The sequence below is a fragment of the Scyliorhinus torazame genome, chromosome 16 (genome assembly GCF_047496885.1).
Source record: "Scyliorhinus torazame isolate Kashiwa2021f chromosome 16, sScyTor2.1, whole genome shotgun sequence".
In the NCBI taxonomy this organism is placed as follows: domain Eukaryota; kingdom Metazoa; phylum Chordata; class Chondrichthyes; order Carcharhiniformes; family Scyliorhinidae; genus Scyliorhinus; species Scyliorhinus torazame.
This window is the reverse complement of record NC_092722.1, coordinates 136530710-136557147: the sequence shown is the minus strand read 5'-3', so window position 1 is coordinate 136557147 and position 26438 is coordinate 136530710. Positions and strand designations below refer to the sequence as shown.

At 48.5% G+C, this 26438-nt stretch overlaps 1 protein-coding gene across 1 annotated transcript in view; it reads left to right on the top strand.

Moving 5' to 3' along the window:
• adgra1b (adhesion G protein-coupled receptor A1b) overlaps positions 1-26438 on the top strand; it is an 827468-nt gene that overhangs the window by 333559 nt on the left and 467471 nt on the right. Inside the window, exon 3 of the mRNA XM_072479133.1 lies at positions 21675-21746. Within this exon, the coding sequence (XP_072335234.1) occupies positions 21675-21746 (72 nt within the window). The remainder of the gene's footprint in view (positions 1-21674; positions 21747-26438) is intronic.

The following is a 26438-nucleotide window of genomic DNA, read 5'->3' as shown; positions in this document are numbered from 1 at the left end:
ATGCTCCCAAGCTCGCAAACGTCCCATCTATAAATAAATCTCCCACCCTCCTAATTCCCAACTGGTGCCAGCTCTGAAATCCTCCATCCATTCTTCCTGGGGCAAAGCTATGGTTGTTCCTGATTGGGGACCTCACCAGGGCTCCCCGCACACCTCTCTGTCACCTCCATTGTCCCCAGATATTCAATGTTGCCGCCACCACCGGATTCGTGGTAAACCTTTTTGGTGAGAGCGGTAGCGGCGCTGTCACCAGCGCCTCTAAGCTCGTCCCTTTACAGGACTTTCTCTCCAGTCTTTTCCACGCCGCTCCCTCTCCCTCCATCATCCATTTACGAATCATCGCCACATTGGCGACCCAATAGTAGTCGCCCAAATTCGGTAGCGCCAATCCTCCTCTGTCCCTGCTACGTTGTAGGAACTCCCTCCTTACCCTCGGGACGTTCCCTGCCCACACGAAGCTCGTGATGCTCCTGTCTATTTTTTTAAAAAAGGTCTTAGTGATTAGTACAGGGAGACATTGAAATACAAATAAGAACCTCGGGAGGACCATCATCTTAATTGCCTGCACTCTGCCCGCCAACGACAGAGGCTGCATGTCCCACCTCTTGAAGTCCTCCTCCATTTGTTCTACCAATCGTGTCAGATTAAGTCTGTGTAAGGTTCCCCAGCTCCTAGCGATCTGAATCCCCAGGTATCGGAAGTTTCTTTCCACTTTCCTTAGAGGCAGGCCTTCTATCTCTCTACTCTGGTCCCCTGGGTGTATCACAAATAGTTCACTCTTCCCCATGTTAAGCCTATATCCCGAGAAATCTCCGAACTCCCTCAACATCTGCATAACCTCTATCATCCCCCCCGCTGGGTCCGACACATACAACAGTAGGTCATCCGCGTATAGTGAGACTCGGTGTTCTTCTCCCCCTCTCATCACCCCTCTCCATTTCCTGGAGTCTCTCAACGCCATGGCCAGAGGTTCAATTGCCAACGCAAACAACAGTGGAGATAGCGGGCATCCCTGTCTTGTTCCCCTATATAATCGGAAATACTCCAATCTTTGCCGACCCGTGACTACACTTGCCGTTGGGGCCCCATAAAGAAGTTTGACCCAGCTAATAAACCCGTTCCCGAACCCAAACCTCCTTAACACCTCCCATAAATACTCCCACTCCACCCTATCAAATGCCTTCTCTGCATCCATTGCCGCCACTATCTCTGCCTCCCCCTCCACTGGGGGTATCATTATCACCCCTAATAGTCGTTGCACGTTGACATTCAGTTGTCTCCCCTTTACGAACCCTGTCTGGTCTTCGTGCAGCACCCCCGGGACACAGTCCTTTATCCTCGATGCCAGTACCTTTGCCAGCAATTTGGCGTCCACATTCAATAATGAAATAGGTCTATAGGACCCGCACTGCAACGGATCTTTATCCCTCTTCAAAATTAGCGATATCGTCGCCTCCGACATTGTCGGGGGTAAAGTCCCTCCTTCCCTGGCCTCATTGAACATCCTCACTAACAACGGGGCCAACAAGTCCACGTATTTTCTATAAAATTCCACCGGGAACCCGTCTGGTCCCGGAGCCTTCCCTGCCTGCATGTTCCCCAGCCCCTTAATAACCTCGTCCACCCCAATCCGTGCCCCCAGGCCTTCCACCTCCTGCTCCTCCACCCTCGGGAACCTCAATTGATCCAGGAACTGCCGCATCCCCTCCTCTCCCTCCGGGGGTTGGGACCAAAACAGTCCCTCATAAAAGGTCTTGAACACCTCGTTTATCTTCCCTGCTCTTCGCACCGTGGCTCCCTTTTTGTCTCTAATTCCCCCTATCTCCCTCGCCGCTGTCCTCTTTCGCAACTGATGAGCCAGCAGGCGACTAGCCTTTTCCCCATATTCATACCTCCTTCCCTGTGCCTTCCTCCACAGCACCTCCGCCTTTCTGGTGGTCAGGAGGTCAAACTCCGTCTGGAGTCGTCTCCTCTCCCTGTACAGTCCCTCCTCCGGGGTCTCTGCAAATTCCCTGTCCACCCTTAAAATCTCCCCCAGTAATCTTTCCCTTTCCTTGGCCTCTGTTTTCCCTTTGTGGGCCCCAATGGAGATCAGCTCTCCTCTGACCACCGCTTTTAGTGCTTCCCATACCACTCCCACACGGACCTCCCCGTCGTCATTGGCCTCCAGGTATCTCTCAATACACCCCCGCACTCTTCCACACACTCCCTCGTCCGCCATCAATCCCACATCTAATCGCCAGAGTGCTCTCTGCTCCCTTTCCTCTCCTAGTTCCAGGTCCACCCAGTGTGGGGCATGGTCCGAAACCGCTATGGCTGAATACTCAGCTTCTTCCACCCTTGAGATCAACGACCTTCCCAGAACAAAAAAATCTATCCGGGAGTACACTTTATGGACATGGGAGAAGAAGGAGAACTCCCTGGCCCTCGGTCTAAGAAATCGCCATGGATCCACTCCCCCCATTTGGTCCATAAACCCCTTGAGCACCTTGGCCGTTGCCGGCCTTCTTCTGGTCTTTGATCTGGATCTATCTAGCCCTGGGTCCAGCACGGTATTGAAGTCCCCTCCCAATATCAGGTTTCCTACCTCCAAATGCGGTATACGACCCAACATCCGTCTCATAAATCCCGCATCGTCCCAATTCGGGGCATATACATTAACCAACACGACCTCCATTCCCTCCAGCCTGCAACTCACCATTACATATCTACCTCCGCTATCTGCTACGATGTTCTTTGCTCCAAATGCTACCCATTTCCCCACCAATATGGCCACCCCTCTATTCTTTGCATCTAGTCCTGAGTGGAACACCTGTCCCACCCATCCTTTCCTTAACCTAACTTGGTCCGCCACCTTCAGGTGCGTCTCTTGGAGCATAGCCATGTCTGCCCTTAGTCCTTTCAAGTGCGCGAGCACTCGGGCCCTTTTAATTGGTCCGTTCAGGCCTCTCACGTTCCACGTGATCAGCCTCACTAGGGGGCTACCTGCCCCCCTCCCGTGTCGACTAGCCATCACCTTCTCTAGGCCAGTCCCATATCCCGCCTCCGCGCTCCCACTCGCTCCCCAAGCATTGCATTCCATTCCCGTCCACCCACTCTTTAGCCATTTCCTTTTTGATTTCCGCAGCAGCAACCCAGTTGTTGTGCCCCCCCCCCCCCCCCCCCCCGCTAGATCCCTTTCTAGCATGATTGCTCCCCCCATATTACTTCCGCAAGTCAACTTCAACTGACCCCGGCTACTCCTGCTCACTCCTTGACCCCCCCCGTGTGGGGAACTCCCATCCGCCTTGCGCCTGTCTTCCCGCCATAATCTTTCTGGCGCGGGAACATCCCTTTATCTGACCAGCCTCTTGTGGCGCAGCTCCCTTTCCTCTCCTCCTCCCATTCCTCATTCTCCGCCTATGTCCCTTCTTTCCCCCCCCACTGGCGCCCACATTTCCTAGTGTCTCCCCCCATCCCAATTTACTTCTCTATTTACATCAACAATAACAATAACATTCCCTACAGTATCAGTCCCTCAGTTCCGATCCAATTTCTCCTCTTTAATAAAGGTCCATGCTTCTTCCGCCGTATCGAAATAATGGTGTCTCTCCTGGTACGTAACCCATAGTCGTGCCGGCTGCGGCATCCCGAACTTCACCTTCTTTTTGTGTAACACCTCCTTGGCTCGGTTAAAACTCGCCCTCCTTCTCGCCACCTCCGCACTCCAATCCTGGTACACCAGTACCACTGCATTCTCCCATCTGCTACTCCGCACCTTTTTAGCCCATCTCAGGACCTCTTCTCTATCTTTAAGGCGGTGAAATCGCACGATTGTCGCCCTGGGTGGTTCTCCCGCTTTTGGTCTTCTCGCCGGGATCCGATGTGCCCACTCCACATCCAAGGGGCCCGTAGGGGCCTCAGCTCCAATCAATGCGCTTAGCATCGTGCTTACATAAGCTCCACAGTCCGCTCCTTCCACTCCCTCAGGGAGACCCAGTATCCAAAGGTTCTTCCTTCGCGCTCTGTTTTCTCGGGCCTCAATCCTTTCAATGCACTTTTTATGGAGTGCCTCGTGCGTCTGTGTTTTGACCGCCAGGCCCAGGATCTCGTCCTCATTATCCGTCACCTTCTGCTCCACCACGCGGAGCTCTGTCTCCTGGGTCCTTTGTGCCTCCTTGAGCCCCTCAATTGCCTGTAGCATCGGGGTTAGCATCTCCCTCTTTAGTAGCTCCACACACCGCCTCAGAAATTCGTCTTGCTCGGGCCCCCATGTCGCCTGGGCTTTCTCCGCCGCCATCTTGTGTCTTCTCCCTTTCTGTCCCTTTCGTCGATGATTCCTCGCGCTGCAGCCGCCGCCGCCGATATTTTCCTCTTTCGTTGGGGGGGGGGGGACTCCCTATTCACTCACCCCACACCGGGTTGTGTCGCCCAAAAATTTCCCGTTGGGGCTCTTAAAAGAGCCCGAAGGTCCGTTGGAGCTGGAGCCGCCGAAACGTGCGGCTTAGCTGGGCATCGCCGCAACCGGAAGTCGTCTCAACATTTATTGAGTAGCAAATATTCATCTTGAAATGCAAAGTTGAAGACAGATGTAGCTTGTCCAATATTTATGCATTCTGCTAATTTTTCTCCTCAATTTGATAACTTCATGGATTATTATTTCAGATCAATGTTAAAAGAAACAGCTTCAATAAATGTAACATCAAATCAACCCCACTTGAGGTATCATGCATGTCATGCAATAATTTGTAATGCAAGTAGGGTTTTAAGTTTGCAATTCCATCGACTGGGATCCACAAACATAATAAGTTTTGGGTGATGTGTAATAAGGCAGACTTGATTCGGGAACTTAAGGTGAAGGAACCCTTAGGGAGCAATGACCACAAGATGATAGAATTTACCCTGCAGTTTGAGAGGGAGAAGCTGCAATCAGATGTAACGGTATTACAATTAAATAAGGGTAACTACAAAGACTTGAGGGAGGAGCTGGCCAGAGTTGATTGGAAAAAGAGCCCAGCAGAGAAGACAGTGGAACAGCAATGGCAGGACGTTTTGGGGGTTATTAGGGAGGCACAACAGAAATTCATCCCAAGGAGGAGGAAACATGCTCAGGGGAGGGCAAGGCATCCATGGCTGACGAGGGATGTCAAGGACAGGATAAAAGCTAAAGAAAAAGCATACAAAGTGGCAAAATTAGTGGGAAGCCAGAGGTTTGGGAAGCCTTTAAAAGCGAGCAGAGGACAACTAAAAAAGCAATAAGGGGGGAGAAGATAAAGTATGAGTGCAATCTAGTTATTAATATAAAGGTAGATAGGAAGAGTTTTTTTCAATATATAAAAGGTAAGAGAGAGGCAAAAATAGACATGGGACACTGGAAAATATGGTTAGAGAAGTAATAAAAGGAAACAAGGAAATGGCAGACGAACTGAATAGTTACTTTGCATCAGTCTACACAGTGGAAGACACCAGTGGGATGCCAGAGCTCCAGGAGAACTAGGGGCAGAGGTGAGTTCAGTGACCATTACTAAGGAGAAGGTTCTGGGGAAACTGAAAGGTCTGGTGGATAAGTCACCTGGACCGGATGGACTACACCCCAGGGTCCTAAAGAGATAGCTGAGGAAATTGTGGAGGCATTGGTGATGATCTAGGGGCGCTGGAGAAGTTTGGGTTACCCCCGGGAAATGCGTTCAGGTATATGCAAGTGAGGGCGTTTGTGAGGCGGCAGGTGAGGGAATTCCCGTTGCTCCCGGCACAAAGTCCAGGTCAAGCCGAGTTGGGGGTTGGCATTATTTGGGGTAACGGACAAACCGGGAGTGCAGGAGGCGAAAGAGGCCGATATTCTGGCCTTTGCGTCCCTGGTAGCCCGGCGGAGGATCTTGCTATTATGGAAAGACGCAAAGCCCCCCAGTGTGGAAGGCTGGATAAATGACATGGCAGGGTTCATTAAGTTGGAGAGGATAAAGTTTGCCTTGAGAGGGTCTGTGCAGGGGTTCTTCAGGCGGTGGCAACCGTCCCTAGACTATCTCGCGGAGCGCTAGGAGGAGGTCAGCAGCAGCAACAACCCGGGGGGGGAGGGGGGTCTCTTTCGGGGGGGTATTTGGGCGGGTGGGGGGGTTTCCTCAAGGGTACTTTTGAATGTCATATGGGGGGGTTAATATATGCGGGAGAAACCCAATGTACAAGTAGTTTATTATTTTTGATTGTGGTGTTTGTGTTCTTCGTTTTGTTATGGGGGGGGTTTGTTTCTTAAAAAATTTTGTTGGAAAAATTTGAATAAACATATTTAAAAAAAAAAAGATTTTAGAGTCTGTTATTAAAGATGAGATCGCGAAGCACTTGGAAGTGCATGGTAAAATAGGACTGAGTGAGCACGATTTTCTCAAAGGGAGGTCGTGTCTGACAAATCTGTTAGAGTTCTTTGAGGAGGTAACAAGGAAGTTAGACAAAGGAGAAACAGTGGACGTGATTTATCTAGATTTCCAGAAGGCCTTTGACAAGGTGCCGCCCAGGAGACTGTTAAATAAGTTAAAAGCCCATGGTGTTGAGGATAAGATCCTGGCATGGATAGAGGATTGGCTGACTGGCAGAAGACAGAGAGTGGAGATAAAGGAGTCTTTTTCAGGTTGGCAGCCGGTGACGAGTGGTGTGCCTCAGGGGTCTGTGCTGGGCACACAACTTTTCATAATATACATTAATGATCTGGAAGAAGAAACTGAAGGCACTGTTGCTAAATTTGCAGATTATACAAAGATCTGTAGAGGGACAGGTAATATTGAGGAAGCAAGGGGGCTGCAGAAGGATTTGGATAAGCTAGGAGAGTGGGCAATGAAGTGGCAAATGAAATACAATGTGGAAAAGTGTGAGGTTATGCACTTTGATTGGATGAATTTAGGTATAGACTATTTTCTAAATAGGGAAATGTTTAGGATATCAAAAGCACAAAGGGACTTGGGAGTCCTTGTGCATGATTCTCTTAAGGTTAACATGAAGTTTCAGTCGGCAATTAAGAAGGCAAATACAATGTTAGCATTCATGTCATGAGGGCTAGAATACAAGACCAGGGAGGTACTTTTGAGGCTGTATAAGGCTCTGGTCAGACCCCATTTGGAATATTGTGAGAAGTTTTGGGCCCCGTATCTAAGGAAGGATGCGCTGGCCTTGGAAAGGCTCCGGAGGAGGTTCACAAGAATGATCCTTGGAATGAAGAACTTGTTGTATGAGGAACGGTTGAGGACTCTGGGTCTTTAGTCATTGGAGTTTAGAAGGATGAGGGGGGATCTTATTGAAACTTACAGGATACTGCAAGGCCTGGATAGAGTGGACGTGGAGAACATGTTTCCACTTGTCAAAGAAACTAGAATCAGAGGACACCATCTCAGACTAAAGAGACGATCCTTTAAAACAGATATGAGGAGAAATTTCTTCAGCCAGCGGGTGGTGTATCTGTGGAACTCTTTGCAACAGAAGGCTGTGGAGGCCAAATCACTGAGTGTCTTTAAGACAGAGATAGATAGGTTCTTGATTAATAAGGGGATCAGGGGTTATGGGGCAGGAGAATGGGGATGAGAAAATATCAGCCATGATTGAATGGTGGAGCAGACTCAATGGGCTGAATGGCCTAATTCTGCTCCTATGTCTTATGGTCTTATGGTTGTGGTTTGCACAATTCCAGCCTAAAGTTGCGGCCTTCAAATGAATCTGCCATCCGTTATGGTTAACGTGGTACCTAAAAGATTTTAAATTGAAAAAAAATTCACTTGACAACTCACATCATTAGGGTTGCACTCTACACAGAGGGGACGAACACTACAGGGATACTGGTGACTGAGACAGAGGTTAAATGATCAGGGAAGGATACAATATGTGATTGTGCTGTCAGTAAAGGAAACTAGCGCACTTCCTAATAGGCAAAGTATAACAAGCTTTTTTGGAAAAGATAGTTTTTTGCTATGATTAGTATGCCATGTGAATGGCCCTCAGTCAAACAGGGCAAGACTATTTTTTAATGCAGTGATCCATTGTGTGCGTTTGGTGCACTGTGACCTTCAGAGAAGTATTTCATTTAACGCTACAAAACATTGTTCTGCACTGATAAATCAAAAGGTATCATTTCAGTGATATGCAACGTTTGTGGTTCTTGTTTGCATATTGGGATTTCACTGAGGAGTTGGGAGATAAATGGCTCTTATGGCACAGAAGCTCCTTTCCTCCCTCCACTGGTTAAAGCAATAGCTTAAAATCCTTGAATGCTGCAGGAAAACCTCGACTGATTGCAATTGGACTGTGTAAGTGGAATTTTTAAATTGAAGATAAATTGTAGAGCAATATGGTCCAATTGCAATGGGCTGAATCTAATGACCCCACAAATGTCCTCAAATTCCAGGGGCATCAACTCGTGAATTACATTAATAGTTTCTCTACACTGACATTAGCATTGTACAGGAAGTCCCCTTTTTAAGTTGACCCATTATAGGTCATTTCGCTTCAGCATTGTGGTTATAATTGTGCCAGTATGTGCACTTATCATTGGAATTTCTATTTGGTCCGTATTTTGTGGGGGGCCGATGTCATATGACCCAATTGGCGCCACATTGGAGCTGTTCTTCCCACTCCCCAACCCTCCCACTTGATTGCTTTCTCCCATTAGCTGCGTGTCTCCTGTTCCGCCCTCTCGCCACCCGTCTGCCAAACATTCCTTGTAATTCTACACAACAGTGCTTTGGTGCATGGCTATACATAAAATAAGATCTCCAGCTTCTAAAAGCTGTGATATTCTCACCTTCCTTGCAGCCTGCAAGCCCAATTCTTGCCCCACTTCATTTAGAAAGGGCTTCTTGCAACTCAAGTACAGTGTTCAGTGTGAGGGTTCAGGAGAGGAAAGCAGGGAGTGGGAGGGTCAGGATGGGCATGCTGGTGAGGTGGCAAGTGGGAGAGATGGCAAATGGGAGAGGCAGAGAGCAGGCGAGCAGTGAGTGGGAATGGGAGGATTGGCGAGTGGATGAGGTGGGAGGTAAGTAGAAAGAGTGAGCATATTTTTCTTTTATATGTTAAAAATTTATTATATTTGAAAAACCATTTTATTTATGAATATGGGAATTTAGAAATGTAAAGAATTTCAACTTGCAGGGTGTAATGCTTTAATGCTTTCTTCGATTATGAAGGTCCTACAGAACGTAACCACAGATTTAGTGTTGTCTGTAATGGGAAAATCTGAATCATTTAAAAAGTTGCACTTTTCAGGGACATAACTACAATATTAAGCGAGGAATTACTGTACTGCATACATTGCACGGGAATGTTAATGGGAGAGGCGGTTCTCTGAAAGTCACGTAGTTGAATCTGTGTCATGTAGCATGGTGTACAAAAATGAGTGATTTCAAAAATATGTAACATTCGGCCTATAATGTCATGAACCAGAATAAGCTATTGTCAAATGAATTGTGGTCAAAGGTAACTTCTTCGAAAGGACAAAACAGGCTTCTTGGTTCTTATCTGAGGAAAATCAACTAAATTGCAGCATTGTCTGCCTGAGTCTAGAAGTCGAATGGATACCATGGGCGAGATTCTCCGACCCCCCGCCGGGTCGGAGAATCGCCGGGGGCTGGCATGAATCCCGCCCCCGCCGGTTGCCGGAGATTCAGCGGGGACGGGAATCGCGCCGCACTGGTTGGCGGGCCCCCCCGCGCGATTCTCCGGCCCGGATGGGCCAAAGTCCTGCCGCAAAAATGCCTGTCCCGCCGGCGTAGATTAAACCACCCACCTTACCGGCAGGACAAAGCGGTGCGGGGGGGCTCCGGGGTCCTGGGGGGGGTGTGGGGCAATCTGGCCCCGGGGGGTGCCCCCACGGTGGCCTGGCCCGCGATCGGGGCCCACCGATCCGCGAGCGGGCCTGTGCCGTGGGGGCACTCTTTCCCTTCCGCCTCCGCCACGGTCTCCACCATGGTGGAGGCAGAAGCAACTCCCTCCACTGCGCATGCGCGGAAATGCCGTCAGCGGCCGCTGACGCTCCCGCGCATGCGCCGCCCGGAGATGTCATTTCCGCGCCAGCTGGCGGGGCACCAAAGGCCTTTTCCGCCAGCTGGCGGGGCGGAAATTCGTCCGGCGCCGACCTAGCCCCTTAAGGTTGGGGCTCGGCCCCCAAAGATGCGGAGCATTCCGCACCTTTGGGGCGGCGCGATGCCCGTCTGATTTGCGCCGTTTTGGGCGCCAGTCGGCGGACTTCGCGCCGTTTCCGGAGAATTTCGCCCCTGGTCACACTGATAACCATACACTGCGGTAATGGAACCTGCAGAAGGGTTTATTTGGTCATTGTACTGATGGATTAAGCTGTTACATCCAATCACATAGATGTAACAAACACCCTGAATCTCTTGATTCTAAGCAAGAAGACCTCTGCATTCTTTTTTCATGTGTTCATGGAATACGAGCATTACAAGGCCAGTTTTTATTCAGAAATGCCACCTTGAATGACAGCAGTCAGTATGGTGTAAGCAGATCTTGTTCTGACCAGATGAGAAGGGGCAAACTCGTTTCCCTCTATTCAACCTCCTTGGATCATCGCAACTGATTACGTTTCATTTCCAAATCAGAACGTACTGAACTATTTAAGCTGCGAGCAATGAGTAGCCAATCAAACAATGTTTTCTTGAACAAAATAAAGAGTAAATTTATTGACCACTAAACCTGAGAAAAATAATTAAAACGTAACGTCAAGCATTCAGCCCTCATACGATCATTCGGACACACACACACACACACCAAAAATAAGGGAAGTTAGAGTCCAATAAAAAAAAGCTAACAGAATATATGGTTAAGTCCCCTTTGATTGGAGGGACTTCCGCTTGTGACCATGAAGTGATTGGTCACATAAAGGGCTGTTCCTGTTCAAAGTCTCAGAAAAGGGCTCTTTTTACCCAGATCCAGGTGAAATTTTGATGAAAAGGCGTAGGTGAATGTTAGCGGAGTAGTTTACCCCTGGAATGGTATGTCTTCTGATCACCGGACCCGTCAGAAAACAGTGAGAGGTTTGGCTGGAAAGTTGAAACAGTCTTGTGCTTCACAGACAGTCCCTTCTAGTATGCAGGCGGGGAGGGGCAAGCTGTAAGGCCCCAGATACAGGAACTGATGACTTTTATCAAGGAGGAATTCCATAAATAGAGGAAAGAAATGCATGAGGATCAGGCAAAGGCCATTGCAGAAGCTGTGACATCCCTGAAGAGTACTTTGGAATGGATGGAGAGGTGTTTGGAGGTGCAGGGTGTGGTAGTATGTATTAGGGGTCATGTGGGACTGGAAGCCCTAATGTCATTGGCTGACAGATCCCGGGTCCTGGTTGGCCGTTGACCTGAAGGCGGAGTATAAGAAGCCGGAGTCCTCCCCCGCAGGCCATTCTACTATCGAGCTGCGGGGGAACAGACAGGCTTAATAAAGCCTCATCGACTTCACTCTATTCGTCTCACGGAGTCTTTGTGCGCTACACAGGGGTCACAGATTTTGGAGATTGAAGGAGTAATCTCGGACCATAGCGATTGTGTGGTGGCTCTGGAGGCAGAGGTGGGGCGCCTAGGAGACCTTTGTAAAATGCTGAGGGCAAAGGTTGAGAAGCAGGAGAATACCTCAAGAAGACAGAACCTGCGAATAGTGGGCCTGCCTGAATGACTGGAACGTGTGAGTGAAACGAGGTACGTCTCAAGGATGCTGGCGGGACTAGTGGCAGAAGGGGTGCTGGATAAGGCACCTGAAGTGGACCCAGCGCATAGGTCTCTGAGGCAAAAGCCTAGAGCGGTGATCGTGAGACTCCATAAATTTGTGGAAAAAGAGAAAATTCAACGGTTGGCCAGAGAGAAGTGTAGCTGTAAGTGGGAGGGAAATAACGGCCGGATTTATCAGGACATCGGAGCCAAGTTGGCAAAACGGCGGGCAGGTTTCAACAAGGCAAAGGCGGTGCTGTACCGCGGCAGATCAGGTTTGGGGTGCTCTACCCGGCGAAATTATGGATGACGTTCGGAGGCCAGGAGTATTATTTCAAGGCCCCAGAAGCGGCCGAAGACTTAATTAAGGAGCATAAACTGGGGGAGAACTGAGTGGACAATGCTTGGGAGCCGGGATGCTGGCACTATGTAATGGTTGGGAGCATGTTTGAAGTGGGTGTAGAGATTGGGGGATTTTCGCCTTTTTTTGTGGGGGGGGGGGGCATTTCTGTTCAATGTTGAGATTGTAAGGAGTTGTAGGGGTGAAATGTTTATGTGGGGATGGATGTTCCCATCCCCCCTCCTGTTTTATGGGACGGTTTGTGTTTAACACCTGTGTGTTTGCTTTTGGAGAAGGCTACCTGGAGTTCAGAAGTCCTTGTTTGGGTGCAGGAGGGTAAGGCCAGCAGGATGCCTTCTTCTTTGAGCTGAGGAGTGGGGGGGAGAGGGCGGGGGAGGTCATTAGGATGTGCCTTTGGGCAGGGGCAGCCGCGCTAGCAGGTTATACTGGTGAACGGAAGTGAGGTGGTGGGGGAGAAGGCCAAGAGGGGTGGCGGGGGGAGGGGTGAAAGGGGAAGTGGGGGGGGGGGGGGGCGGAAGAAGGGGAAGGCGAAAAGCGGGGGGGGGGGGCGCTGTTTCTGCAACGTGGCAGGGGGTGAGAGATGACATGGTCAAGGGCGAAGAAAGGGGCCATCTGGGATGGGCTAGGTACAGAGTGGAATTAAAGGGGCAGGAGTTAAGTGGGGAAGATTGGAGGCGCAAGCCTCCGGTAAGGTTGGTAACCTGGAACGTCCGGGGACTGAATGGACCGGTTAAAAGGTCACAGGTGTTCGCGCACCTCAGGAGCTTGAAAGCGGGGGTGGTCTTTTTGCAGGAGACACACCTCCGTGTGAAGGACCAGGTTAGGTTAAGGAAGGGGTGAGTCAGGCAGGTTTATCACTCGGGGTTTGATTTGAAATTGAGGGATGTGGCGATTTTAATGAGCAATAAAATGGGATTTGTGAGTGCGAAGGAGGCGAGGGATCTGGGTGGGAGATATGTGATTGTGAGTGGGGTATTGGAAGGGGCACCGGTAGTGTTGGTAAATGTGTGTGCCCCAAATTGGAATGATGTGGGTTTTATGAGGGGTTGCTGGCAGCAATCCCGGATTTGGCCACGTACCAGTTGATCATGGGAGGAGATTTTAACTGTGTCCTGGAGCCGAGGGTGGATAGATCAAGCCCCAAGTCGATGGGTAGGGTACGAATGGGAAGGATGCTGGGGGGCGGTTTATGGAGAGGATGGGTATGGTGGATCCATGGCGCTTTCAGAACCCAGGAGGAAGGGAGTATTCCTTGTTTTCACACGTCTATAAGGTGTATTCGAGGATTGATTACTTTGTAGTGAGTCGGGAGATTTTGGTTGGGGTGGAGGGGGCAGAGTATGCGGGGATAGTTATCTCGGACCGTGCACCCCACTGGCTGGATATTCGGTTCAGTACTGGATGAGAGCAGAGGCCGGGATGGAGGTTTGACTCGGGGTTGTTGGCGGATGGAGTTTTTTGTGATAAGGTGCGGTTGGCGATTAGGGATTATGTGGAGTTCAATCAGAATGGGGAGGTGTCGGCGGGCATTTTTTTGGAAGCACTGAAGGCAGTGGTCCGGGGAGAAATTATCTCATTTACGGTTCGTGCGAATAAGGAAAGGAGGGTGGAAAATGACCGTCTAGTGAGCAAGATAGTGGAGGTGGACAGGGAATATTTGAGGGTGCGCACCGTGGAGGGATTGGCGAGGAGGAAAAAGTTGCAGGGGCAATTTGACAGGCTGTCAACGGGGAGGGCAGTAGGGCAACTGAGTAGGGCAAGAGGGGTGCAATACGAGTATGGGGAGAAGGTGATCCGCATGCTGGTGCACCAGCTGCAGAGGCAGGCTGCGTCCAGGGAAATATTGAAGATCCGGACTGGGGATGGGGATGTGGTGTCAGAGCCAGGGAAGATAAATGAGGCATTTAGAGAGTATTACCAGGGACATTGTGAGGCAGACCCAGGAGGAGAGGAGGGGGACATGGGGTGGTTTCTGGACGAGCTGGAATTTCCCCAGGTGGAGGAAGCAAAGAGGCAGGCGTTGGAGAAGCCCCTGGGGCTGAAGGAGGTGCTGGATAGTATCAGGGGCATGAAGTCGGGGAAGGCCCCTGGGCCGGATGGGTACCCGGCAGAATTTTATCAGGCATTTGCGGTGGACCTGGTACCACATCTGTTGGGGCCGTTTAATGAAGCACTGGAGAGGGGGAGTTGCCGGAGACGATGAAGCAGGCAGTAATCACACTAATCCCAGAAAAAGGGAAGGATTCGGTGGAATGTGGGTCATATAGATCCATATCACTATTGAACACGGATGTGAAAGTATTGACTAAGTTGTTGGCAGGGAGGCTGGAGGATTGTGTCCCGGGGGTGGTTGCAGAAGATCAAACCGGCTTCGTGAAGGGCAGGCAGCTCATGAGTAATATGAAAATGAAAATCGCTTATTGTCAGGAGTAGGCTTCAATGAAGTTACTGTGAAAAGCCCCTAGTCGCCACATTCCGGCGCCTGTTCGGGGAGGCTGGTACGGGAATATAATATAAGACGGCTGTTGAATGTGGTGATGAATCCGTCAAGAGCTCTGGTACCGGAGGTGGTGGTGTCCATGGACGCGGAGAAAGCATTTGATCGGGTGGGGTGGCGATACTTGTTCGAAGTTTTGGGAAGGTTTGGGTTGGGCCGAGATTTGTGGCATGGGTGCGGTTGCTGTATGTGGCGCCAAGAGCGAGGGTGAGGACGAATGATATGAGCTCACAAAGCTTTGACTTACACAGGGGTACGAGGCAGGGGTGCCCGCTGTCGCCGCTGCAGGAGATAATGAGGGGACAGAGGGAGCATCGGGTGTCGCTCTATGCTGATGACCTCTTGCTGTATGTTTCGGATCCGTTGGAGAGTATGGGAAGGATTATAGGCCTGCTGGGGAGGTTTGGAGGGTTCTCGGGATACAAGCTGAATGTCGGGAAAAGCAAGGTATTCCCGGTGAATGAGCTGGCACAGCGGGCTAATTTAGGGGGGTGATGCCATTTACGGTAGCAAGGGATAGGTTTAAGTACTTGGGGATTCAGGTAGCGAGGGAATGGACGGGGCTCCATAAATGGAACTTAACGAAGCTGGTGGAGGAGGCCAGGGGGGATCTTAAGAGATGGGATACATTGCACTTAATGTTGGCTGGGAGGGTCCAAGTGGTGAAAATGAATATTCTGTCGAGGTTCTTGTTTATCTTTCAGGCTCTCTCGATCTTTATACCAAAGGCCTTTTTTCAGAAAGTGGACACAATCATCTCTGACTTTGTATGGGTGGGGAAGGTGCGAGGGTGGGGAGGACCCTGCTACAGAGGCAGAGGCAGCAGGATGGGGTTGGCGTTGCCAAACTTGCTTCATTATTATTGGGCGGCGAATGTGGACAAGGTGCGGCGGTGGTGGGAAGGAAAAGGGTAGAGTGGGTTAGGATGGAGGAGGAATCTTGTAAGGGGTTTAGTTTGAGGGCTATGGTGACAGCAGCATTGCCAATGGCTCCGAGTAGGTATTCAGGGAACCCAGTGGTGCAGTCCACGGTGAAGATATGGAATCGGTTGAGGAGACATTTTAGGGTGGAAGGGATGTCGGTGCTAACGCCGCTGTGCAAGAATCATGGATTTGAGCCGGGGGGGGGGGATGGATAGTGTATCCAGTAGGTGGAGGGAAGAGGGGCTGGTCAAGGTGAGGGATTTGTATTTGGAGGAAGGGTTCACCAGTCTGGAGGAGCTAAGGGAGAGGGTAGAGCTGCCGAAGGGTAGTGAGTTCAGGTATCTACAGGTTAGGGACTTTGCACGAAAGGTGTGGAAGGGGCTCCCTAGATTGCGGGGATACACCCTTCTGGAGCGACTGCTGCTTCCGGATGTGGAAGGGTAGGGAAGAATTGGGGATATATATAAGTGGCTTGGGGAGCAGGGAGGCGAGCGGGTGGTGGAGATCAAGGAGAAATGGGAAGCGGAGTTGGGAATGGAGATCAATTGGGGAGTATGGCGTGAGGCACTGCGAAGGGTAAACGGGACCTCCTCTCTTGTGCAAGGATGAGCCTGATACAGTTTAAGATGGTGCACAGGGTGCATATGACTCGGGTGAGAATGAGTAGGTTCTTTCAGGGGGTAGCAGATGAGTGTGAGAGGTGTGGGCGGGGGCCAGCGAATCAAGCACTCATGTTTTGGGGTTGTTAAAAATTGGGAAGATTCTGGACGGGAGCGTTCGCGGTCTTCGCCAGGATAGTGGAGGAGGGAGTGGATCCGGACCCTTTGGTGGCGATATTTGGGGTTTCAGAGAAGCCGGAGCTCATGGAGAGGAGGAAGGCCGATGTCTTGGCCTTCGCCTCTCTGATTGCACGCCGACGAATTTTGCTGGAGTGGCGGTCGGCATCGCCACCGGGGGTAGCAGCATGGTTGGGTGACCTGTATGACTTCCTGCGGTGAGAGAAGATAAAGTATGAGTTAAGGGGCTCAGCAGGGGAGTTTGAGAAAAGGTGGGGGATGTTTGTGACCGTGTTTGAGGAGCTGTTCGGCGCGGGGGGAGGGGTTGGGGGATGGGGAGGGGGGAGTGAAAAAGGAGAATTTTTTTAAAAGTCCCCTTTGATTGTTTTCAAATTGTAGATTTGAAACACTGTGGCCGATTTAGGTTAGCTGGCCTTTTGGATACGGTTAGATATAGAAAATGTTGTAATTACTAAGTGGACTGGTATTCTCTGGCCCTGCCTATGGTAAGGATTTTCCCGTGCCACCGGTAGTCAATGAACGTTTGGCTAGCGCTCCAAAGTTTCCGTATCTTCCTGTGGTGGGATCCATCGCAGGCAGGACTGGAAAATCCTGACCAAGATCTCGGTTTACTGATAGATGTCTGGTAGAGTTGGCTTCTTGAACCACGTGACACACATTCCAGAAGAGACAGATGGACTGAGAGCAGCCTTCAGCCTAACTCCTCCACTGAAGACTTTCTTGGCACTGCCAGTGCCACTTGCAATCTCTCTCCAATGGCTGAACAACCTTGTCTTGAAATACTTCACCCGTTCTGAATTTCCAAGAGGTTCTGTCTATGGCAGCCATTAAGTGGAATTTTATGGCCCTTCCCACTGCTGAGAGCTCCCACGGAAGTCAATAAATTTTTAAACAGCTCACCACATTTCCAACCCGGCCTAAAATATTTTGCCCATTATTTCAATATGCAGTATTTTGCATTTCTGATGTTGCTTCCTTAGACAGTTGCGCTTTTTTGATGGGTTTCTGGGTTATAGGAAATGTCTCTCTCTTCACACTCCTCTGGGGTGGTTTCTTTGTTACTCACCTTCATCTTGGAATGTAGCCTTGCTTCTTGAAGCAGTTTACTCTGTCTCAGCGCAAATTGCAAAATTTCCAGTCAGTTGCAATTTGAAAAACCATATTTTCAAAAATAACCTCATGATGACCAGGGTAAGTAGTTGCGTAATTTTGCTTCAGAGACGGTGAAGGCAAGGTGATGTATTTCCGAGTCCAGCAAAAAGACTGGTTCAGATGCTACCGAATTTACTTTGCAGAGAGCTAGGACACATAAGATAGTACATGTAAACAAATATAGCCATGCAAATTAATACATGGCAATACATACTTGACTTAATATTAAGGAGCCAGTGATCTTGAAATTAGACTGTAATATCTTATTTGAAACTCTTTTCAGGTTTTTTAGTTGAACTTTTAACTTGTTCAAAATAAGTGGATTATCAATTATGTTAAAATAACAGAGAGAGCAATTTAAATTGAATGCATTAATTGGTCATATTATTTGACATTATAATTTCACGTCTGTTGAGTACTTCAATTATTAACATGCGTATTTTCCATTTGGAAAAGTACATTTCATAATTTTTTTGAATATGTTGTCATGAAAAAGGTCGTCTAATAAATGTGAATCAATTTTTCAAAAATAATAGCTATGTTTACAAGGAAATCCAGTACAATAAATGTGATACAACGATGGCCGAGATTACTCTGTGATTAAGGAAATCTCCATCACTGACGGTTGACAAAAACAAGAGTACGTTGTCATAGTGACCCCCATGATGGAGTAAATTATAAAGCAGTTTGGAAGGTGCCTCATTACGCCTGTAAAAATTTTTAAACAAATGTCTGGTTTTCAAATGTGCAATGTAGTTAGGTCATCAGTAGAGTCTCAACATTTTTATTGGTTTTATAAAAAAGAATATGTAACCTTTGTGTGTCATTATGGTAAAGTCGCCATCATACCAAAATACCATTGGCTGCTTTCCCCTTTGAGGGGGAGAGCTGACTGGTGGTGATCTAACCTGAGGATCACCACACCTCAGGGGAGGGGCAAGGTTGAGAAGGCGGGGCCTTCATGAATAACCTCAGCTGGTACGGGAATTGAACCCAGGCTGCTGGCCTTGCTCTGCATCACGAAGCACTGCCTAGCCAAGTGAGCTAAACCGACCCTTTTTATGTGCCATTATGACACCAACAGCAGAAATGGCTGTTCCAGAAGTGTGTGATTTAATCTTTCTCTCCAAAGGAACATCTTCTTTCCATTTGGTTTATTTTTCAAAGCCAAGTACTATAAAACACATTTGGCGGGATTCTCCGTCGGCCAATGCCGGAATAAGGAAACGTGATTTGACGGAAATCGGTTCCGTGCCAAAGTCGCGGCGGGTGCCGATTTCACGCCAAATCACAATTCTCCTTCGCCTCGCAAGCAGCATTAATGCGTTCCACTCCCCATGTACAGTAAATGCTGTTGGCATATCATTAGCAGGCCCGACCTGGTATTCTACATAGAATCCCTCGAGTGCAGAAGGGGGCCATTGGGCCCATCGAGTCTGCACCTTCAAATGAGCTTTCTACCCATTCCCACTTCCTCCCTATTCCCGTAACCCCAACTGTACATCCCTGGGTGCTAAGGGGCAATTTATCATGGCCTATCCACCTAACTTTCACATCTTTGGACTGTGGGAGGAAACCGGAGCACCCGGAGGAAACCCATGCAGACACTCGGAGAATGTGCAAACTCCACACAGACAGTGACTCAAGCCAGAATTGAACCGGGGTCCCTGGCGCTGTGAGGCAGCAGTGCTAACCCAGTGTGCCATCCTGCCACCTTAACCGTGTCAAGCTTATTGAGGGTTGTTGTGGCTGCAGCCTTCCAGGCAAGTGGAAAGTATGCCATCACACTCCTGATTTGTTCTAGCGGTGATGGGGAGACTTTGGGGTTTCCGGCATGTCATCCAGCACAGAATTCCCAGCCTCTGATTGCTTCTTGTTTTAGTATGGCTGACCTAATAAAGCTTCTGGTGAGAGGAGTCTCCAAGATAGTGAAGGATTTGACAAATGTAAGGCATTGAGAATCAAGCAGGTTTGATATGACGTTTGATTGTTGTAGATGGCCTTTGTCAGTTCTGCCACTGATCAATTCAAAGCTGGATGTTGTCCAGGTTTTGTTATTTAGGCATGGACCACTTTATTAACTGAGGATAGCTATTAGATAAAAATGTCTATCCTAATGTAGAAATTCAATTCCTTCTCAATCACCACCACTTCATGAATCCCAAAAGACTAAATTCTTCCTCATTCAATAATCTCGAATTGAAACACCAACATTTCCCATTGAGCACATCTTCCAGGGTCTGGACTATACTGCAATACACACGTCTATAAGAGCAGGCTCAGGAAACTGAGTCACACTCTCTGACATCTGATTACAGGATGCTGCTTTTCAAATATTAAAATCAATAATTCAGCCAATCCACTTCTTTCAATTCAATTTCTATTCTCCGGGGCCTCGGTGATTCTCCGCCTCCGATTGGCTGAATTCCCAATACTGAGGTTCACCTGTGCTTTGAAAAATCGTGAAACGGGCACCATGGCTGCTGAGGGAGGGAAAAGGGGGTACGGAAAGTGTCCAACATCGTCAGACTTTGCTGACAGTTGTGCTGCAGGCTGAGGGGGGGCTTCTGCAAGGGCCTGGGGGGGGAGTAATGGGGGATGGCCAGGAGAATGCTGTGGGATCGGGGGGAGGACAGGCACAGAACACCAGTGCCGCAGCCTGCAAGGCAGCCATGCAGTTGAGCACGCCGCTGACTGCCCACTGTGAACCTAGGGCCAGAGGTCGTATGGATGTCCCCCCAGACCATCCCCTCCCCCCAGGCACCCTCTGACCTCATCCAACCATCAGCCACATGGGCGCGCTCCAGCCCAACCAGTGCCATCTTGTTGACTGGGATGAGTGTGTGTGGGGAGTGAAGTGAGGTATATGCGGCTGCAGCATGTCGGCCCCCTGAGTGCCAATCGCGAATCCACAAATCCGGCAACGTTTCTTATTGGAATCAATTGTGTTCCATGCGGTGCCAGCGCTAGCTCCTCAACAGTCACTGAATCGGTCCAGTTGCAGCGCAAGTTTTGCTATCGTGGAAGTCCACGAATCCTGCGTCAACACTCAGTCTCAGGAATGGAGAATCCAGCCAGATAGGTTGTTTCATGATGCTGCAAGAAAGCATCATGCTGAAGAGGCATAATTCCCATCTTTGGGTGTCTAGTGGCAGGTGCATTTGGTTGTCCTCAGTGATAACCAGGGGCATGATCCATAGCAGCTGACAATGGTATGCATGGTAACAACAACAACTTACAATTATGTAGCCCTTTAAATGTTGGAAACGGTTCCCAAGGTATGTCAATCCATCTAAACTGCACAAATAGTTAATGGCAGTCTGAATGTGAGATCCATTCAGTTCCAACTAGTCCAGCATTGATACCCTATACTAGGGGTGGAATTGTAGTGTTTGTCATGGCCATTGGTTTTACTGCTTTGCCTTTGCCCTTAATGATTTGCTTCTCAAAGCTGAATCCCAAGCTGGGGCGGGATTCTTCACCCGCACCCCGCCGGTGAAAAAAATGGCAGTCCCGCTGGCGCTGTTCTAACCTGCTCCCAGGCCGGCGAGACCTGGGGCTTCAAGGGCCGGGAGCAACCTATGGGGGGTTCCAACCCCGTGACGGCCCTCCGGAGTGGCCTGGTACGCGATCGGGGCCTACTGATTGGCGGGCCGGCCTCTCTATCGGCGGGCCTCCTTTCTTCTGCCGGCAAGCCTGGATCCATGCACCATTTTTGTGCGGGGCGACCTGGGGGAGGACGACCACCGCGCATGGGCTAGTTGGCGCCGGCCCAACTGCGCTTGCGCAGCACCCAAGGTGCCGCGTCTTTTACGCGACGCCGGGTCTCTGACACCGCGCCGAGGCCCCGCCCCTGTAAATCGCGCAACGCCCCTGCTAGCCCCACGGAGGGAGGAGAATAGGGGTCTGGGAACGGGCGCCAACGCCAGAGTAAAACACTCCGGTTTTTACTCCGGCGTCCACACTTAGGCTCCCGTTGGGAGAATCCCGCCCCACATGCTTATCCCTAGTATTAACTATTGTGTATTAAATTGGCTGTTGTGCTACAAATTTATGATACAAAATAAATTGAAAATGTTTAAATTGTTCAAGAAAACTTACTTTTTTTCTTATCTCTCTCTAAATTCGTAAGGAAGTCACAAAACAGTGTTATTCCTTGCTGCTGTGAAAACAAACACACGGCATTTAATTTAAACCACCATATTTTGCTCATTACGTTAAGAAAACAGCTCATCAACCTATAATTAATTTTTCATTCCCCTTTGGTCTCTCTAGGGATTTGAAGAATAACTTGATTAGCAACATTGAGCCTGGGGCTCTCTACGGGCTTCCAGAACTGAAGCGACTGTAAGTATTCATTCTATTTGAATTTCCCAGGGCCTGTCACATTAAATAAAGTCCGGTCAGGGGACTTGGGGTAAGCTAAGGAGTAACAAAACCCAAAGTTTCTGATGAGGAATATTGCATTTGTACTCTTAAAATAATTGAAATGTTTGGATACAGCACACTTCAAAACAAGTTGTTCAATGTTATTCTTATTGGTGTATTTGCAGTTAATCAAGCAAATAAAACGTTCTTTTGTGTAAAAAAAGAATTGACAGCGCTTCTCGATCAAATGTGAAAAAATACATGTTTTTAGTTTTAGAATGTTCATTTATAAATTTTCCACAGCAATGAAATAATCGGTTTTCTACCATGTTGGGGGGTGGCGGGAGGGCTGGGCACAGTTAATTTTCTGCAGTTTTCAAGTGCTCATATCCTTGTTGCAGTAATAACCTACTGGTGGCAGGTATTAAAAGTAACCCCATGGGTGAAAGTATATTAAACTGTCATCCGTTTCACAGGTTAAGAGATTAAATTATTTTTCTTTTTTTCAGTTTGTTGGTTTTAGCACCTGTTAAGAAATATGTTTTCTCTTCGTATCTTTTTACATAGAATTTACAGTGCAGAAGGAGGCCATTCGGCCCATCGAGACTGCACCGGCTCTTGGAACGAGCACCCTACCCAAGGTCAACACCTCCACCCGATCCCCATAACCCAGTAACCCCACCCAACACTAAGGGCAATTTTGGACACTAAGGGCAATTTATCATGGCCAATCCACCTAACCTGCACATCTTTAGACTGTGGGAGGAAACCGGAACACCCGGAGGAAACCCACGCACACACAGGGAGGATGTGCAGACTCCGCACAGACAGTGACCAAAGCCGGAATCGAACCTGGGACCCTGGAGCTGTGAAGCAATTGTGCTATCCACAATGCTACCGTGCTGCCCTTTTAAAATGGATTTCATTTGAAGGGATTTATGCTTCAGGCTCAGAAGGAGTTTTGTAAGTTTGACTTGGGCACATTTCAAGGCTTTATGAAGTGTTCCCTTTAGCAATGTGGACTGAGAGATGACAAAAGAAAAAAAATCTTGAAACTGTTTGAAATCCCAAATTGCTTTCTTCTGCTGCACACCCTTTTCTAAAGGTTTCTGACCTTCAATGATTGTATGCTATGAATATTATGGTCTGAATTTTCACGCAGAGGAAGTGGCTCCCTGTTGTAGCAAACATTGCACCAGAGGCACCAATCTGCAAGTCCTGCCCTCATCACGATCCCGACCACCACCATTTACTTGGTGAGTTGTACTTTGCACATCTGTGGTTCATGGATGCAGCCGTATATATTCAAATGCAGCTGCCATAAAACAGACCCATTTTGGCTAGTCGGCTGTCTAAAACATGACTTGTGGACGTCAAATTCATTGGGGGAAAGTTTAACGGTAATAGAGTTCTTTGAAGAGGAACCCTTTTGGATAGGCTGAGGAACATGTATGGAAGAGACAAGGTGACCTTTGAAAGAGATAAGTTTGTGAGGTTGTGTGAAGTAAACATGAATGGATAAACCCAGTGGAACTGTCAAGTTTATTGCGATTATCAAAGGAAATGCCACAGCTCATAGAAACCCTTAAGCTGTCAAATCTCCATGCCTTTAAATTAAAAATAAAACAGTCTGCAGTTAAGAAGTGATTGCTATTTCACTTTGTTGACACAAGCCTGCTTATTGTGGAATTGATGCTGCATGACTGATTTTGCAACCATCATTATTACTGTGGGTGGCTGTCAGTTCACAATTTCATTGAGAGCTCGAAGTGCGTATAAAGCCTTTGATGTGGGGCTGTGAATACAAAGGCATGTTATTATAAGGGATTAAGTAGTTGAAGGAAGTTAAATGTAGTAAATGGGTTTTTAACCAAATAGAATTTGTTTTTTAAATGGTGAATTCTTCAATGGACACTTAAAACTTTATTTTATTTTCTTTCAGCATGGGCCTTAAGTTTGCCCATGGTGGATACTAGGTGAGTTGGCATGGAGGGTGCAAGGCAAAGGGGAGGTGCATGCGGGACAGATGTTGGCACAAGGTTGGCATAGGGCTATAACAGACCAAAGGGTTGTGTGTAAGACATGAAATTATGTGGTTTTGCATGGATGGGGACATGGGGAATGTGTGGGGAGGTGAAGATTAGAGGGTGAGAGGGCTGCTTTTTGTTTCATTCCTTTTTCCAGTTGGGATAAACTCCCGGATCACTAAAGCACTTACCCAGTTCGGCTCTGCAACAGGCTGCCCCTGTGATGCTGCTAAATTGTTTCCGGGGGCAGTGGGCCCAACTTCCATTGTACCTTATCCTCATCCTACCCCCCCAACCCGGAAGGAAATTGAAACTTCTGGGGCGCTTTCTCAGGAGTTGGGTTCATGGAACTTGGAATTCTTCCAACTCTGTACTCTAGACCTGCGTGCGACAATTCAGGCCTATGTGTACAAATAGTGTTTGTGTCCTACATTGGCACCTATTTATTTTCTAATAAATTAATATGAAGGAAGGACTGACTGGACAATATAGGAGGTGGTCTTCTGCTGTGTAAGTGAAAATCAGAATGCAGATTGCAGACACGTACCTCGTGTAGTGAGTTGCGCATTTATATTTTTCAGTGAGTAATGTGTTTATTGTATTTGATGTTATCCTGAAATAAAGCATTGCAAAGCCTTATTACCTGAACATTTCTTAACTCATTAATAATACTTTAATTTCAGTGAGTAATGTGTTTAATTGAATTTGATCATAGAATCATAGAATTTACAGTGTAGAAGGAGGCCATTCGGCCCATCGAGTCTGCACCGGCTCTTGGAAAGAGATATTCTGCACGGAGCTTGTTCAAAGCAGCCTATAGAACATAGAACATAGAACGATACAGCGCAGTACAGGCCCTTCGGCCCACGATGTTGCACCGAAACAAAAGCCATCTAACCTACACAATGCCATTATCATCCATATGCTTATCCAATAAATTTTAAATGCCCTCAATGTTGCCTCACCACTCTTTGTGTAAAGAACCTACCTCTGACCTATATCTATTACCCCTCAGCCTATCTTAAGTATTAAAAGTAATTGCATTCATACCGCGCAGCATTTTAAATTTTTTTAAAGATCAGACATCCCCATGGACTACTTGTAGTTACAAGGCATAGAACATGTGTGATAGCAGTGTGGGGATTCTACTTTCAGCAACTTGGCAACAGCCACTAGCAACAGGAGAATTGGTACAAATTCCTGCATTGTGCAGCTTGGTGAGTTTGAATCATACTGACTGACGTTTGCATCAAAATTTGCCCTGGGGTCCAGTTTGTGCAATTCATCATGGCTCTATGCAGGAATGAGGAAAAGCTGTCAAGGAAAGAATTTCACTCTGCATTGTTCAACTAACGTTCCCAGTGGGTCAGTCAAGAAGTGACATTATTGCAATCTGTGGAGCTGTCCGTGGCACATTTCATACACTCAAAGTTACATTCTTCCCATTCTAGAACTTAAGAACAGTCGAAATAGGAGCAGGAGTAGGCTCTGCAAGACCATGACTGCACCCCCCCCCCCCCCCCCCCCCCCCACCCCCACCTGCCATTCCTCTTGACTCACTTGTAGATGAAAAATCTGTCTCACCCAGCCTTGAATATATTCATTGACCCAACCTCCACCACACACAGGAGTCCACAATGAGATGCGTAAAGAAACTTGTTTTCATTATTAAACAACTATTTACACAGTACACACTTAAGGTCCCAGCTGGGACTACTCTGCTCGGCTCCCATTTGGGCTGAGCTTTTATTGCCAGAGTTAATTATTCCGCTGATGGCCCCCCTACGCGCAGTGGGGAAGCTTGTATTCTACGAGATGTACAGGAGGGGGGAGGGGGGCAGGGGGGCAAATTGGTTTGTCCTCGTAGGTCTCATGCAAGTTATGTAATCCGTCCCTCCAAAGTCCAAAGACCCTTCCGAGGAAGGCGGAGTTGGACAGCACCTGCTCTTTTTTTCTCGTGACTGTGATTCTTGTCCTGTGGAGCTGGGTCAAGAGGCACATATCTGGACGACGAACGCCACTTCCTTGCTGATCATCGTGGTGGAAGTGACTGCTCTTCGGTCTGTTCACCGTCAGAAACTTCCAATGGCTGGGTCTCCATCTCAGAGTCAGAGTCCACGTCCTCCCTCATCTCTGTGTCGCGTCCCCCAGGTGGCAACTGCCTCGAAGCTACTGGTGACGGGGTTGTCTGAGTAGAAGCTGGTTCCCCCGGAGGAGTTGTGCGTACAGCTGGCTCCTGTTTCTAAAGTGGTGTATATGCTTCTTTATTACTCGGTCCTGTGCCCGAACCTGGTATGAAACTGGCCCTGTCTGCTGAACTACCGTTCCTAGAACTCACTTGGCGCCGTCACCCAAGTTCTGAATGTACTATGCCAGTCGCAGCATATGGGGTAGTGCGGTGACAGAGTAAACATTGGGCCATTGTGTGTCGAGGGATCTCAAGGTTTTTTCTTAAATCCTCTTTTAAAAGTTTGCACCCCTTTCGGCCAACTTATTTGAGACTGGCTGGTATGGGGCTGTGCGGATGTGCGACACCCTGTTTGCCTTCATAATTCTTCACTCGTGAAAGGCCTGCCGTTGTCGGTGACCAACACCTCTGGGATACCATGGGGCGGGATTCTCCACTCCCGCGCCGAAGTGGCCG